This window comes from Bison bison, unplaced genomic scaffold (assembly GCF_000754665.1).
Source record: "Bison bison bison isolate TAMUID 2011002044 unplaced genomic scaffold, Bison_UMD1.0 scf7180017864484, whole genome shotgun sequence".
NCBI classification, from domain to species: Eukaryota; Metazoa; Chordata; class Mammalia; order Artiodactyla; family Bovidae; genus Bison; species Bison bison.
Genome location: NW_011495044.1, coordinates 1426455 through 1440430, shown reverse-complemented (window position 1 = coordinate 1440430; position 13976 = coordinate 1426455). Strand labels below are relative to the sequence as shown.

Sequence of the window (13976 nt, the reverse complement as noted above, 5' to 3'; positions counted from 1 at the left end):
TGGACTCGAGCTCGGATGATACCTACCTCTCTGTCTGTGACAAGAGAGTCATCAGAATCGGAGTCCGAACCTGAGAGCGGGGGGGTGTCCATCTCACCGCGCGCGAGTCCACACCTACCGGAGGAAGCGGAGTAGCCCGAGACCCCCAGCGCCTGGAAAAGGGCGCCCCTCGCCGCTGCCGGTTTGCAGCCCCCTGTCCTCCTGCAGCGGACCCACGTGGACTCGAACCGCACTGAAGCAAACAGCTGCTCCTCAGCTCTCTGAGCAAAGGACTTCCGCTTCCGGGTGCTGACATACTTCCTGTTTGCCGTTGCTATAGGAACCGCTCCGGCGTCGGTGAGTGCCGGGTTGCTTCGGATTCGTAGGGGTAGTACCCTGGACACACGCCTGGTCTGGTGATCCAGAGAGCAGAAGCTTACAGGTGGGAGAGATCCCTGGGGGTCGTCCAGAGGAGCAGGAAGCCGCAAGGGCGAAAGGAACGAGCAGACGCAGGAGCTGGGTCTGGGGCACCGGAGGAGATTGCTAAGGAGAGGGGGCTAAGGAGCAGTTCGGAGGCGGAGCCACGGGCGTGTCGCGGGGCGGGTGCGGCAGAGTGGGCGGGGTTTCGCGCTTCTCGGTGCTCACCAGCTGCGTTGCATCTTTAGCGGAACTACCGGGACCATGTCCACTGTGGTAGCTCAGTCGCTGCATGTTTTTGGTCTTCGATCCCACGTGTCCAACAATGTCTTCTTCTTCGATGAACAGATCATTATATTTCCTTCAGGAAATCACTGTGTGAAGTACAATGTGGATCAGAAATGGCAAAAATTCATTCCAGGTAAAACTGTTTCCAGTCTGACACCTAGGTAACCGTGTGAACCAAATATAACACCATAATCCCAATACGACGATTGAAAGAAAACTTTTTTGGACAACTTGAATATACGTATAGTTTTATAAATGTAGAAGAAATACATGTCTACTTGCCTTATTTTAATGTATAGATTAATGAATCATACATAAAGTCACATGTAAAATCCTGTTAATTCAAAGGTACTTATTTTCACTGTGATCTAATGGAAAAAAATTCTTTTGAAGAGTTTCATGCATCTTCAGTATCACTCTCTTTGTCATCACCAGGGCTGCTTTTTGACTTCTCTAACAGTTTTCTAGAGTACACCACTTTCAGTACAGACCTTTTGAATCCATTTATGATGAAGACACTAGAGATTTTACCCCAGGTCAGAAATAACCATTTGTATACTGTAACATTTGGTTTTATTCACGTTGGTCCTGCTAATGATATACATGATTTTCACACCTTAGCCACTCTTTCCCACTGTTTTCTACGCTCAACTTGTTTTATTGTGACATGCATACAAAAGACTGTATACTACATATGTGTAGTATTTAAAGAACTATAGTAAAATGAAGCTTTGAAAGTCTGCCAAAAGGAGAGCAAATAGTACATTACCAGTTCCAGTGTTTCTCCCTGACTTCATTCATCTCACATGTGCCCACTCTCACTCCATCCTGGAATTTGTAATTATTCCCTTATTTCTCTGTATAGTTTTACCACATATTTATCTGTGTGGCCTTATGTAAGATATTGTTTTTGTTTGTGCTGCTTTCCAACTTCGTATAAATGTAATGGTAGTGTATATATTCTGTGACGTGCTTCTCTTGTTTAACAACATACTCTGAGATTCATGCATTTTGTACATGTTAACTGAGTTCTTTTTATTACTATGCAGTATTCCCTCATATGACTCTAATGTCTCAAATATATTTATCCATTCTAGTGTTGATGGATATTTGAGAACCAACATTTTTTTTTTTTGCTTCTCTGTTGGCTCAAATGGTAAAGGATCCGCCTGCAATGAGAGTTCGATCACATTGGGTTCGACTTGGGTTTGACCCCTGGGTTGGGAAGATCCCATGGAGAAGGGAACAACTACCCAATCCAGTGTTCTGGCCTGGAGAATTCCATGGACAGAGGAGCCTGGCAGGCTACAGTCCATGGGGTTGCAAAGAGTTGAACACAACCGAGTGACTTTCACTTTCTTTTTTTTTTTTTTGCTATTTCAAACCATGGTGCTATAAGCATTCTTGCATTCAAGTGTTCTCATCTACTTGTGCAGAGATTCTCCAGGACACACACCAAAACAGTAGTGTGGCAGTACTAGTTCACACTGCTGTTACCCAACAACCTCACCACCCCTTGCTATTGTTCTACTTCTAATGTTTTGTGCATTTACCTACTACTAATGAGGATGACTTCCCTGGTGGCTCAGACGGTAAAGCATCTGTCTACAATGTGGGAGACCTGGGTTCGATCCCTGGGTTGGAAAGATTCCCTAGAGAAAGAAATGGCAACACAGTCCAGTACTCTTGCCCAGAAAATCCCGTGGACGGAGGAGCCTGGTGCAGGCTACTGTCCATGGGGTCACAAAGAGTCGGATACAACTGAGCGACTTCACTTCACAATGAGGATGAATATCTTTTCACATGATTAAGGGGCTACTCCTGTTTAATCTTCTGTGAAATGTCTTGTTTAAATCTTTTATCCATTTTCTATGTTTTTGGGGGTAATTTTCTTACTGATTTATGGTCACACTATATTTTCTGTCAGCCAGGGAAGCCAGCTTCCCTAGTGGCTCAGATGGTAAAGTGTCTGCCTGCAATGTGGGAGACCCAGGTTCGATCCCTGAGTTGGGACAATCCCCTGGAGAAGGAAATGGCAACCCGCTCCAGTATTCTTACCTGGAAAATCCCATGGACAGAGAAGCCTGGTAGGCTACAGTCCATGGGGTCGCAAAGAGTCGGACACGACTGAGCGACTTCACTTTCTTTCTTTCTTTCTTATATTTTCTGTATGCTAATCCTCTGTCAGACGTATACATACTACAAATAATTTCTCCCAGTTTGGGGCTTGTGTTTTCTTCCTCCTTATGGTATCTTGATGGACAGAAATTCTTGGTTTTAATGAAGTCAAATTTATCAACCTTACTCAAGCTTATTAATATATTCTCCTATATTATCTCTTTGATGCGCTCCACATTTACCTTTCGTCTTTTAGGCTCTGGGTTAGGAGGGTGCTGAGTGTGCTAGGGGAATAGTGAGGAATCCAGTATGCCTGGAGCAGAGTGAATAGAGGAGCAGGAGCGAAAGGTGAAGCAGAGAAGTAAGCAGAGCAACATCACATGGGCTTTGAGATCAAGGGCTCCTACTCTGAGGAAAATGAGAAGCTGGGATGGAGGATTCTGAGCAGAGTGACATGATCTGACTTATGTTTCAAAAGGTTCCTTCTGGCTACTGTTCAGAGAATAGATTTAAGGAGGGACAAGAGAAGAAATAGGAGACCAGCTGAAGGACTATTGCTGTAATCCAGCTGGGAGAACATAGTGGCATGGAGCAGGTAGCAGGTAACAGGGATGGTGAAAAGAGATCAAAGCCTGGCTCTATTTTGAAGGTGAGGGTGACAGGTTTCCTCATCGACCTGATGTAGTTGGGAGAGAAAAGGAAGAAGCAAGGGTTCTGGCCTGAGCAACTGAAAGGATGGAGTTGCTGCTAATAGAGACAGGAAAGACTGCAGAAGGAGCAGGTTTTGTGTGGAATGTTAGTGTTTGACATGGGAAGACTGAGATGCCTGCTAGAGATGCAAATAGGGTCTTAAGTGAGCACTTTGATGTCAATTCTTGCCTGGAGAGTTCCATGGACAGAGGAGCCTGGCAGGCTACAGTCCATGGGGTAGCAAAGAGTCAGACTCGACTCAGCAACTAGTACTTTTTCAATTTCAATTGATGTCGATTGTGGATTCAAGAGAAAGAGGCCCTGGCTGGTGACAAAAATTTGAAGGTTGTTAGCATAGAGGTGGGAGAAGGCAATGGCACCCCACTCCAGTACTCTTGCCTGGAAAATCCCATGGATGGAGGAGCCTGGTAGGCTGCAGTCCATGGGGTCACGAAGAATCGGACACGACTGAGCGAATTCACTTTCACTTTTCACTTTCATGCATTGGAGAAGGAAATGGCAATCCACTCCAGTGTTCCTAATCCGAGGGACGGGGGAGCCTGGTGGGTTGCCGTCTATGGGGTCGCACAGAGTCAGACACGACTGAAGTGACTTAGCAGCAGCAGCATAGAGGTGAAATACAAAGTCCTTAGTATGAGGACTTCCCTGGTGGTCTAGTGGTTAATTCTGCACGTTCAATGCTGGGGACATGGGTTCAACCCCTGGTCAGGGAACTTAAGATCCTACATGCTTGCAGCATGGCCAAAAAATAATTTAAAAAAAAAATCCTTTGAATGGATTAGATCACCCAGGGAGTAAATGTGTTTGTGAAAGAAAAGAAGGATAAAGATTGGGCTACGGGGCCTTCCTACATTTAGTGCCAGGAAATGAGGAAGAACCTGGAAAAGAGTCTTTGGAGGAGTAGCCAAAAAGAGGAAATCCATATAGGAGGTGAACATATTTCAAGGAGAAGTCAGTCATCAACTAGGTTAAAACAACAGGAAAGTATTTACAAACTGCGATCAGTCAGCACATGTTAAGCACCCACTGGGAGTCAGGCACTAGTGATTAAAAGAATGAATAAGCCAGAAAGCCAGGGCCCCTGGCCTCCAGGAGCTCTCAGCATTGTAATGGGGACAGGTGTGTATTCAAATGAGCACTGGGACTATGTAAACGAGCAGCACACCTGCTAGGCCAGGCACAGCCCTGGTACAGAAGCACAGAGGAGGGGAGTCACCTGTTGTCCTTTGCCTTCTCCTGGCAGTCTTGTCTACACTCACACTTTCAACGCCCCACCATGACTTTTACCTCCAATCTGTATTTCAGTCCAAACATCTCCTCTAGCTTTCATCATATCAAGCTGCCTGCTAAGACCTCTTTACTTGAAAGTTCCACAGTACGTATCTCACACAATATATCCAGAATGGAATTTATCATTTCCTTTTTTCTCCCTCTTTCCTTGAGACTCTACTTTGCAAGGTATCCAAACACATGATGAAGATATGATTACAAAAATAAGCTAGTCCTAGTATAAATATCCCAGAAACCCAATAATACACAAATAAATAAATACAGTGGATAAAGAAATACATAAATGAGTTTCAGTTCAGTTCAGTCGCTCAGTCGTATCTGACTCTTTGCGACCCCATGAACCGCAGCACACCAGGCCTCCCTGTCCATCACCAACTCCTGCAGTTTACCCAAACTCATGGCAACCCACTCCAGTATTCTTGCCTGGAAAATCCCATGGACAGAGAAGCCTGGGAGGCTACAGTCCATAGGGTCGCAAAGAGTCGGACACGACTGAGCGAAAAGTGGAGGAAGAGTATGGAGTGCTGGCTGTCTAGGGCATAATGGCCTGTTATCTGACCCTGCTGCACCTTCAAGACCCATCTAGGTCATCCCTGGCTCACAGAGGATGCTCAGCCATTGGCCACTGTGTGTAGTTCCCCCACCATCTACACCCTTTCTCACGTCCACACCTTTGCCCTTCCTGACCTGCCCCACCCCCATCCTGTTCTCACTTTGTCCTCATTTAGGAATCCTTCCCTGACTTCTCCCACCACGACCTCAGTGAGGGGCCCATCCTAGTTATTTTCAAAATAGCCAAGGCACAGTTGTACTGAAGGATACAAGGATCAGCGGTTATCTGTTTCTGCACTTTTCTCCCGTTGCCTTGGCAGCACCCACCACGGTGCCTGGTTTGTGCTGAATCTTGATGAATGCATGGTCACCCCTCATCAGCCCCTCTCCTCTGTTTGCAGGCTCAGACAAGAGTCAGGGCATGTTGGCCTTGGCCATCAGTCCCAACCGGCGCTACCTCGCTGTCTCGGAGACTGTGCAAGATAAACCTGTCATCACCATTTATGAACTGTCAGCCATCCCCTGCCGGAAGCGCAAAATCCTTAATAATTTTGACTTCCCAGTTCAGAAGTTTATTTGCATGGCTTTTTCTCCAGACTCCAAATACCTCTTGACTCAGACTTCACCTCCAGAATCAAACCTTGTCTATTGGCTGTGGGAAAAACAGAAAGTCATGGCCATTGTTAGAATCGACACTCAGAACAATGCTGTCTTCCAGGTACTGCCCGGAATAACAAATATTATGCAAATTATTAAAAAATAGTACAAGCTGTCCCTCATTGAATACTTTCTATATGCCAGGGATAGTGCTGATTTCTTAAAATGCATTTGGAAATTTGCCACACAACACTATATAAAGTATACATAATTATTGTCTCTGTTTTAAAGATGAAGGAACTGAGGCTCCAACAATTTAGCAGAACCAGGACTCCCTGACCCCAGGGCTTATGTTCTTTATTTTGGCCCAGAACTGCTTGCTGGTCACAAGTCAGGTTCAGAGGCAGTTTGATCAATTTGCTCTCTCCCCAGACCTGGCCTCTACTGGGAAGCGTTTCTGGGCAGTGGGAAGACTTCAGGAAAGTGGTGTGAGGTCGTAAATGTTTAGGAAGCTATCCATGAAATTGCAGTTATGTGAGGAGCAGAAGTTTCTATTGTGCTTTGAGGGTAAAATGCAGAGGCCGTGTCAGGAGGCTGGTCGGGTCCCAAGGAGACTTTGCTTGGAGCAGTCAACCTGGTCTGAGATCTAATGCTCAGTTTTACAGGTCCACGCACAATTCTGTTCAGGTTCAGAGATACTGGCTAATCAGCATCTTGGGCACAGACTCTGTTATTCTCACAAGAGGCTGGTGTGTGAACCAGCATGTCACAACCAGAACACACATCATCTATCCACTGTGTTTCCTCCCTTGAGAAGTGAAATTGTTAATCAACAGGTTGCTTGGTGATTACAGAATCAGAGCCAAGACAAGTAGAGCCTGAGGATTATTTCATCCAGGTCATAGTAAGGCATGCTACAGCATCCTATTCGGAGCAGGGAGCACCTTGTCTCAAACAGATTCAGGAAGCGTTCACCGGATGCCTGCTCTGAACCTGCCCCTGGGGATACAGAGATAAAGCCGCAGCCCCTCCAGGTGCCCACCATCCAGTGTGGGTGCCAGATTGACTGTGACTGCAAATGGGGATGAGGGTAAAGGTAATGGAGGCTAGTCCCTGACATGTGGCTCCTTCTCCCTGGACAGGCCACATAAACCTGCCTGACCCTCGTTTGTCTGTTTTTAGCTGAGCTTTCATTCTGTTTTGCTAACACAGAGTTTGGTGATTGTCAAGACCTGCTCATCCTGCTTTTTGGTCTTCATCAGATGACTTTTGAAGGTTTCCTAATTTGACTCATGGACCCTACAAATATAATGGACATAGATCTGTCCTCTTATCAAATATGTCTTAAAATTATATGATTTAGTGATGTTTAAAGGATCCTGTGAACTACTTGGACTAACTAATAATTAGTTAAATGGGAAATAATTCCATCAAGTTTAGTATGTCTCTTTTTCTTTATGTCTCTTTTTCTTTCATTCTTTCATATTTTACAGGTGAGCTTCAATCCCCAGGATAACACTCAGATTTGTATCACTGGAAATGGGATGTTTAAGCTTCTCCGTTTTGCTGAGGGAACCCTGAAGCAAACTAATTTTCAGAGGGGAGAACCCCAAAACTATCTCGCCCACACCTGGGTGTCCGATGACAAGATTATTGCTGGCACTGATACAGGCAGACTCTTCCTCTTTGAATCTGGAGATCAACGCTGGGAGACAAGTATCGTGGTCAAGGAGCCCACCAGCGAGACAAAGAACCTGGGGGTGATCCAGGAATCAGAGAGGTAACAATGCCATCTGGGCTGGAGTTCTTAGACAAACACACTCATCTTGCCAATAGCAACACCCCTAAAACAGCACTCTTTAAAAATCATTCCTTTTATCTTTTCTAGTGTTCATCCATATGCAGGGTCAAATTTGATGTTTATAACCATAACCTAGGTACAACTATTTTTATTTTTATACCTAACCTCATTTTATAAGTGTTTCCCTGGTGGCTCAGACAGTAAAGAATCCATCTGCAATTCAGGAGACCCAGGTTCAATTTCCAGGAAGATCCCCTGGAGAAGGGAATGACTACCCACTCCAGTATCCTTGCCTGGAGAATTCCATGGACAGAGGATCCTGGTGGGCTAGAGTCCATGAGGGTCACAAAAAGTCAGACACAATTGAACAACTAACAGTTTCACAGACTGGTATGACTTAGTCTTCAAAACTACCTATTTTCGAAAATATGGCTTCCCAGTTTACTAAATCAATTAAATAAATGTCCACCAAGCTTTTGCAGTGTGCAAGGCATCTTGCTAAATGCTGGGGACACCATCCTCAGGACCTTATAATTCGATAGGAAGCAGCAGACTAATAAGGAAATACAAGGAAATGTCAGTCAGGGTGACAGAAGTGTATGGACCAGAGAAGGGGCTCAGGGTGAAGCTGCCGATTTTACCTCTATTGCAGCCAATCATAGTCATCTCACTCATATTGGACAGTACCATTGTGTGGTCTAGACACTGCCTTAAACACTCTGTGTATAACCTCGTTTGAGCCTTACCCACCCTACATAGTACATATTATTATCACACCCATATCGTAGACTCTAAGAGGTTAAATGCCTCACCCAGGATCACAGCACTGTTAAGTAACGGGCCAGGATTCAAAGCCAGATGTCTGATCCCAATACCCGAGCCTGCAATCAAAACAGCACCCTGTAGATTCCTCTTCTTCAATGTCTTTGGATTCACCCCTTTGTACCACCCCCATGCCAGTGGCATTTCCTTTTTGTCATGATTATGTTGAGAACTTCCTAATAAGGCCATTTCCCTCCAGTTTGCTGTGTTCACCATCTTTGAGTGAGTCCAGGACTCCAAGGATAAAGCTCAGACTCTCGAACTTGGCCCACATGTCCTTGCTACTCTGACACTTCTCTATATCTGCAGCAGCAGCTCTTGCCTCTGTCTACCGCATATCCCTCATGCACTCTCCTACTTCTGGGCTCAGTCTGCCCCTACACTGACCCCACTCCTCTGGACACTGCCACATCCCTCTTTGTCCTTCCGGTCTCAGCTGGGAGCCCCCAGGCTCTGCTCATCTCAGACAGGTGTTCTTCTATATCTGTCCTTAGGTTTTCTTGTTAGCTGATAACTGGCCACTGCCATCCTACTCAGCAGTCCCTGACAGTCCTTATCACACGCCCCCTAGACCATCAGCTTAGGAACTGGGTCAACTTATTTATCATTGTTTCACAGAGTCGTTAACATAACTCTGGTAAATGTTGTATAAATGAATGAGTGAATGCAAATATGCATAAATGAATGAAAGAGAAAGAAAGGAAGGGAGGGGGAAGGGGAAGAAGAAGAGAAGGAAGGAAGGAAAGAAAGGGAAAGGGATGGAAGAGAGGGAAGGAAGCAGAAACCTGGATTTAAATCTCAGCTCTTCCCCTTACTAATTGTGTGATCTTGGAAACAACCCCTCTGAGCCACTTTTTTCTAAACAACAAAATGAGTATGATAATAAAAACAGTGACCACAGAGCATTACAGATTTCCATATAAGTGTATAACCTTCCATCTCCCATGGAGCCCCAGTAGCACTCCCAGCCAAAGGGGCACATTTAGGCCGTGGGAAGGGGCTCACACTGAGTGGTTTCTCCCATGTGCATGCATGCTAAGTCACTTCAGTTGTGTCCAACTCTTTGTGACACCATTGACTATAGCCTGCCAGGCTCCTCTGTCCATGGGATTCTCGGGCAAGAATACAGGAGTGGGTTGCCATGCCCTTCTCCAGGGGATCTTCCTGACCCAGGGATGGAACCTGGGTCTCCCGCATTGCAGGCAGGTTCTTTACCATCTGAGCCACACTCCCACGCCCAAGGACAGTCCTTCTTTCTCATCCCTGGCACAGTTCATCTCCTTGGAATCATCTCTGTTATCTGTATGTGCTATTTTCTTTTCCAGCCTGATCGAATTTCCAGCAGTCACTTCCCCAGTCCCTTCCTACGAGCAGGTCATGATGACCAGCAGCCACAGCCAGCTGTCGCTGCCCCAGGTGTTTGCCATCGCAGCCTATTCAAAGGGATTTGCCTGTTCTGCTGGGCCAGGGAGAGTTCTGCTGTTTGAGAAGATGGAAGACAAGGAGTTTTACCGTGAGAGCAGGGAGATCCGGGTAAGGAGGGGAGGAAGCAGCAATGCTGGGGTCCAACTGGCAACTGTCCTCCAGGAGCAGAGCACTGACGCAGCGTTCGACCAGGGAAGGGGGCTGAGCGCAGAGCACAAAGGGACTCGAGCCATTTGTCCTGAGGGCAGTTTTAGGATGGATTGGACAGAGTTGCGGTATAGAAATAGGGAGCTCAGGATCTGAATCCTGGGGGAGAACTTGGGCAAATTGTTTTCTCTTCAAGTTCAGTGTTCCCATAATGTATATGGATATTTTAACATCAAGAACACCACCTGATATGGGACTTCTCAGGTGGCCCAGTTGCTAGCCTCTGCACTTCCAATGGAGAAGGCAGTGGCACCCCACTCCAGTACTCTTGCCTGGAGAATCCCATGGACGGAGGAGCCTGGTGGGCTGCAGTCCATGGGGTCGCTAAGAGTTAGATACGACTGAGCGACTTCACTTTCACTTTTCACTTTCATGCATTGAAGAAGGAAATGGCAACCCGCTCCAGTGTTCTTGCCTGGAGAATCCCAGGGACAGGGGAGCCTGGTGGGCTGCCGTCTATAGGCTCACACAGAGTTGGCCCCCGACTGAAGCGACACAGCAGCAGCAGCAGCACTTTCAATACAGGGGACCTGGCTTCTAGATCCTTCGTCAGGGAACTAGATCCCACTTGCCACAGCTGAGAGTTTGCATGCTACAGCTAAGATCTCGTGGGCCACAACTAAGACCCGGCACAGCCAAATAGGTAAATAAACATCTTTTTAAAAAAAAAGGAAAGAAAACTACCTGGGCTTCCCTGGTGGCTCAGAGGTTAAAGCGTCTGCCTGCAATTCGGGAGACCTGGATTCGATCCCTGGGTCAGGAAGATCCCCTGGAGAAGGAAAAGGCAACCCACTCCAGTACTCTTGCCTGGAAAATCCTATGGACAGAGAAGTCTGGTAGGCTACAGTCCATGGGGTTGCAAAGAGTCGGACACAACTGAGCAACTTCACTTTCACTTTCACCTGGTATGCAGCAGGCATTCAGTAAATATTTGGGGAAGAAATGATACAGACTTTTGTGGAGAGAGATTTCACCTGGTTGGGGAAGAACCAGGAAGGTTTCAAAGTGTTTGAAGGTCATCATTGAAGAAGGGTTATAGAGGATGGATAACATTAGACAGGAAGAAACAGATCAGGAAGTCCAGGTGAAGGGAGGAAATTAAGCAAAGGTACCGCTGACAGGGAGCAGTGGTGTTTTGGGGAGATATCTGTTCCCCAGTGGAGGGGCCTTAAGTCACTTGAAGGGAACGAGAAGACTAAGGCTGGTGAAAAGATGGCAAACGCCAGCCTGAAGAGTGAGTATGTAAACGGGCAAGGCATCCTGTTTTCAGTGGAGAAGCACTATGCTTCAGAAAAGTGATCTGCCTGTGATATTAATACACAGTGTGGGCGATTTGAAGTCATTGGATATGGAGTGGTAAACACACATTAAATGAGACTTGACTCTTAAGGTTTCCTGGCTGAGTGACTTCACATGAGTTGCTGAATGTAACAAACCTGTGTCTCTTCATTAAGGAAACAGCTCACCCTGGTGGTTATCGAAAGGATTAAACATCTGTGTGATCACTGGATGCGGTTCAGTTCAGTTCAGTTCAGTTGCTCAGTTGTGTCCAACTCTTTGCTACCCCATGGATTGCAGCATGCCAGGCTTCCCTGTCCATCACCAACTCCTGGAGTTTACTCAAACTCATGTTCTATCACGTTGGTGATGGCATCCAACCATCTCATCCTCTGTTGTCCCCTTTTCCTCCCACCTTCAATCTTTCCCAGCATCAGGGTCTTTTCCAATGAGTGAGCTCTTCACATCAGGTGGCCAAAGGATTGGAGCTTCAGTTTCAGTATCAGTCCTTCCAATGAATAGTCAGGACTGATTTCCTTTAGGATTGACTGGTTGGATCTCCTTACAGTCCAAAGGACTCTGAAGAGTCTTCTCCAACACCACAGTTCAAAAGCATCAATTCTTCAGCGCTCAGCTTTCTTTATGGTCCAACTCTCACATCCATACATGACTACTTAGTGTTTCCCAATTTCAAGACTGAGACAGGATGACAGCCCAGCAGGACACTGAGAAGGCGAGGTCGTTCACTCATTCAGTCAACAAATGTCTGTCGGTCACCTGTCAGGGGCCAGGCTCCAGGGTGGGACCTGCGGTGGGCACATCGGATGTGGCACTTCCCCCACGGACCTCACTGCCTGGGGGAGGGTGTGAGGCCACACCACGAAGTCACTGAGCACCTGCCATGTGCCAGGCCCTGCTCCAAGCACCAGGGGACACAGACAAGGTCCCCAGTCCGCAGGCTCCTGTTCCCCTTTATGCAGTGTGACACCTGGGACAACAGAGGGAAGTCCTGGGTACTGTGGGCACATTGAGGGACTGTCAGGGCCCACTCAGCCCAGGGCAGTCAGGGAAGGCTTCCCAGAGCCCTCGCTGCCCAGAGAGAGCAGAGGGAGTAGACTTCATGAGGACGGGCTAGAAGGTGCCGAGGAAGACAACTCCACGCAGTGGGAGGGCAGCACAAGATTCCAGGATGTTCAGAGGAGGAAGGTGCCCAGGTCATGGCTGAAGGCTCTAGGAAAGCCCAGAAGATGAGGCTGAGCAGGGCGTCGGGCTTTGGTGATAAGGGAAGTTCTGATGTTCAGGAGGACAGTTTCAGTAAATGAGGCAGTGGAAGCCACGTTATAAGGAATTAAGAACTGAGTGGGTAGTGAGGATGCAAAGGTGGTATATGCAGACCAGATTTCAGTAAGTTTGGTTGTTCGTGGAAGGAGAGGAAAAACAGGGAGGAGGAAACCTCATTTAATACTGTCCACTGGGAACTCCAGGCCCCTGAGACTGCTGCAGGAGCTGCGGGACCCCTTCTCTTCTCTCTGCCCTGTCACCCACCCCACGTGATAGAAAGACCTCAACCTTCCCCTCCACTGCCCTGAAGCGCTGTGTACCTGGTGCAGATAGGCGCCTGCACTGAGCTCCCACCCGCTGGGCGAGCGTGGGGCTAGACTAACGCTTGTTCTGAGGGGGGATTTCAAGCAGATGTACAGATGGATCCGTTTCACCTGTGCCGCTGCTTATTATTCAGCCGCTAGTCACTTAAAGGTGCGTAGGAAACCCACAGAAACTGAACCACCTCAAGCCCTCCCTTCTCTGCATCTGAGGAGATCCAGGACGCAGGCTGATCAGGAGTCTGGAAGCTGCAAGTATCCAAGAGCATCTTAAAGCCCAAGGACACCTGACAATGCAGAGGCCTGCTGACCGCTGTCCTGTGTCTCGGGCAGATTCCTGTAGATCCACAGAGCAATGACCCAAGTCAGTCGGACAAACAGGACGTGCTCTGCATGTGCTTCAGCCCCTCCGAGGAGACGCTGATCGCCAGCACCAGCAAGAACCAGCTCTACAGCATCACCATGTCCCTGACGGAGATCAGCAAGGTGAGTCTCGCCAGCAGCGCTTCCTGCCAGCCTGGGGACAGGTCACCACTGGGCAAATTTTAATCCAATTCCTGAGAATAGGCCCATGCACCCCTTCATAATAAAGCAAAAGAAACTCTGATTTCAAGGTGTCCTTGTAGGAGCACTCCAACACCTGCAGGGGGCCGGGGTGGGGGACACCAGAATCTGATTGTTGTAGCCTCTTTGGATGGCATCACCGACTCAATGGACATGAGTTTGAGCAAGCTCCAGAAGTTGGTGATGGACAGGGAAGCCTGGCGTGCTACAGTCCATGGGGTCGCAGAATCAGACACAACTGAATGACTGAACTGAGCCTCTTTGAAGAACACCTTGAAGGTCTCTCTCAGATTTAAATTGTACCTATCTTTTCCTCAGCAAGCAAG

General features: G+C 47.4%; 2 protein-coding genes across 2 annotated transcripts in view; one reads left to right on the top strand and one right to left on the bottom strand.

Annotated features, from left to right (window-relative positions):
* The window catches only part of EBNA1BP2 (EBNA1 binding protein 2), a 6897-nt gene extending 6596 nt beyond the window's left edge, over positions 1 to 301 (bottom strand). The window contains exon 1 of the mRNA XM_010862625.1: positions 27 to 301. Within this exon, the coding sequence (XP_010860927.1) occupies positions 27 to 92 (66 nt within the window). The 5' untranslated portion in view covers positions 93 to 301. The remainder of the gene's footprint in view (positions 1 to 26) is intronic.
* Positions 302 to 332: 31 nt separating this feature from the next.
* Positions 333 to 13976, top strand: part of CFAP57 (cilia and flagella associated protein 57) — a 68236-nt gene continuing 54592 nt past the window's right edge. The window contains exons 1-6 of the mRNA XM_010862624.1: positions 333 to 421; positions 645 to 817; positions 5757 to 6073; positions 7446 to 7732; positions 9901 to 10108; positions 13420 to 13572. Coding sequence (XP_010860926.1) covers positions 661 to 817; positions 5757 to 6073; positions 7446 to 7732; positions 9901 to 10108; positions 13420 to 13572 — 1122 coding nt within the window. The 5' untranslated portion in view covers positions 333 to 421; positions 645 to 660. The remainder of the gene's footprint in view (positions 422 to 644; positions 818 to 5756; positions 6074 to 7445; positions 7733 to 9900; positions 10109 to 13419; positions 13573 to 13976) is intronic.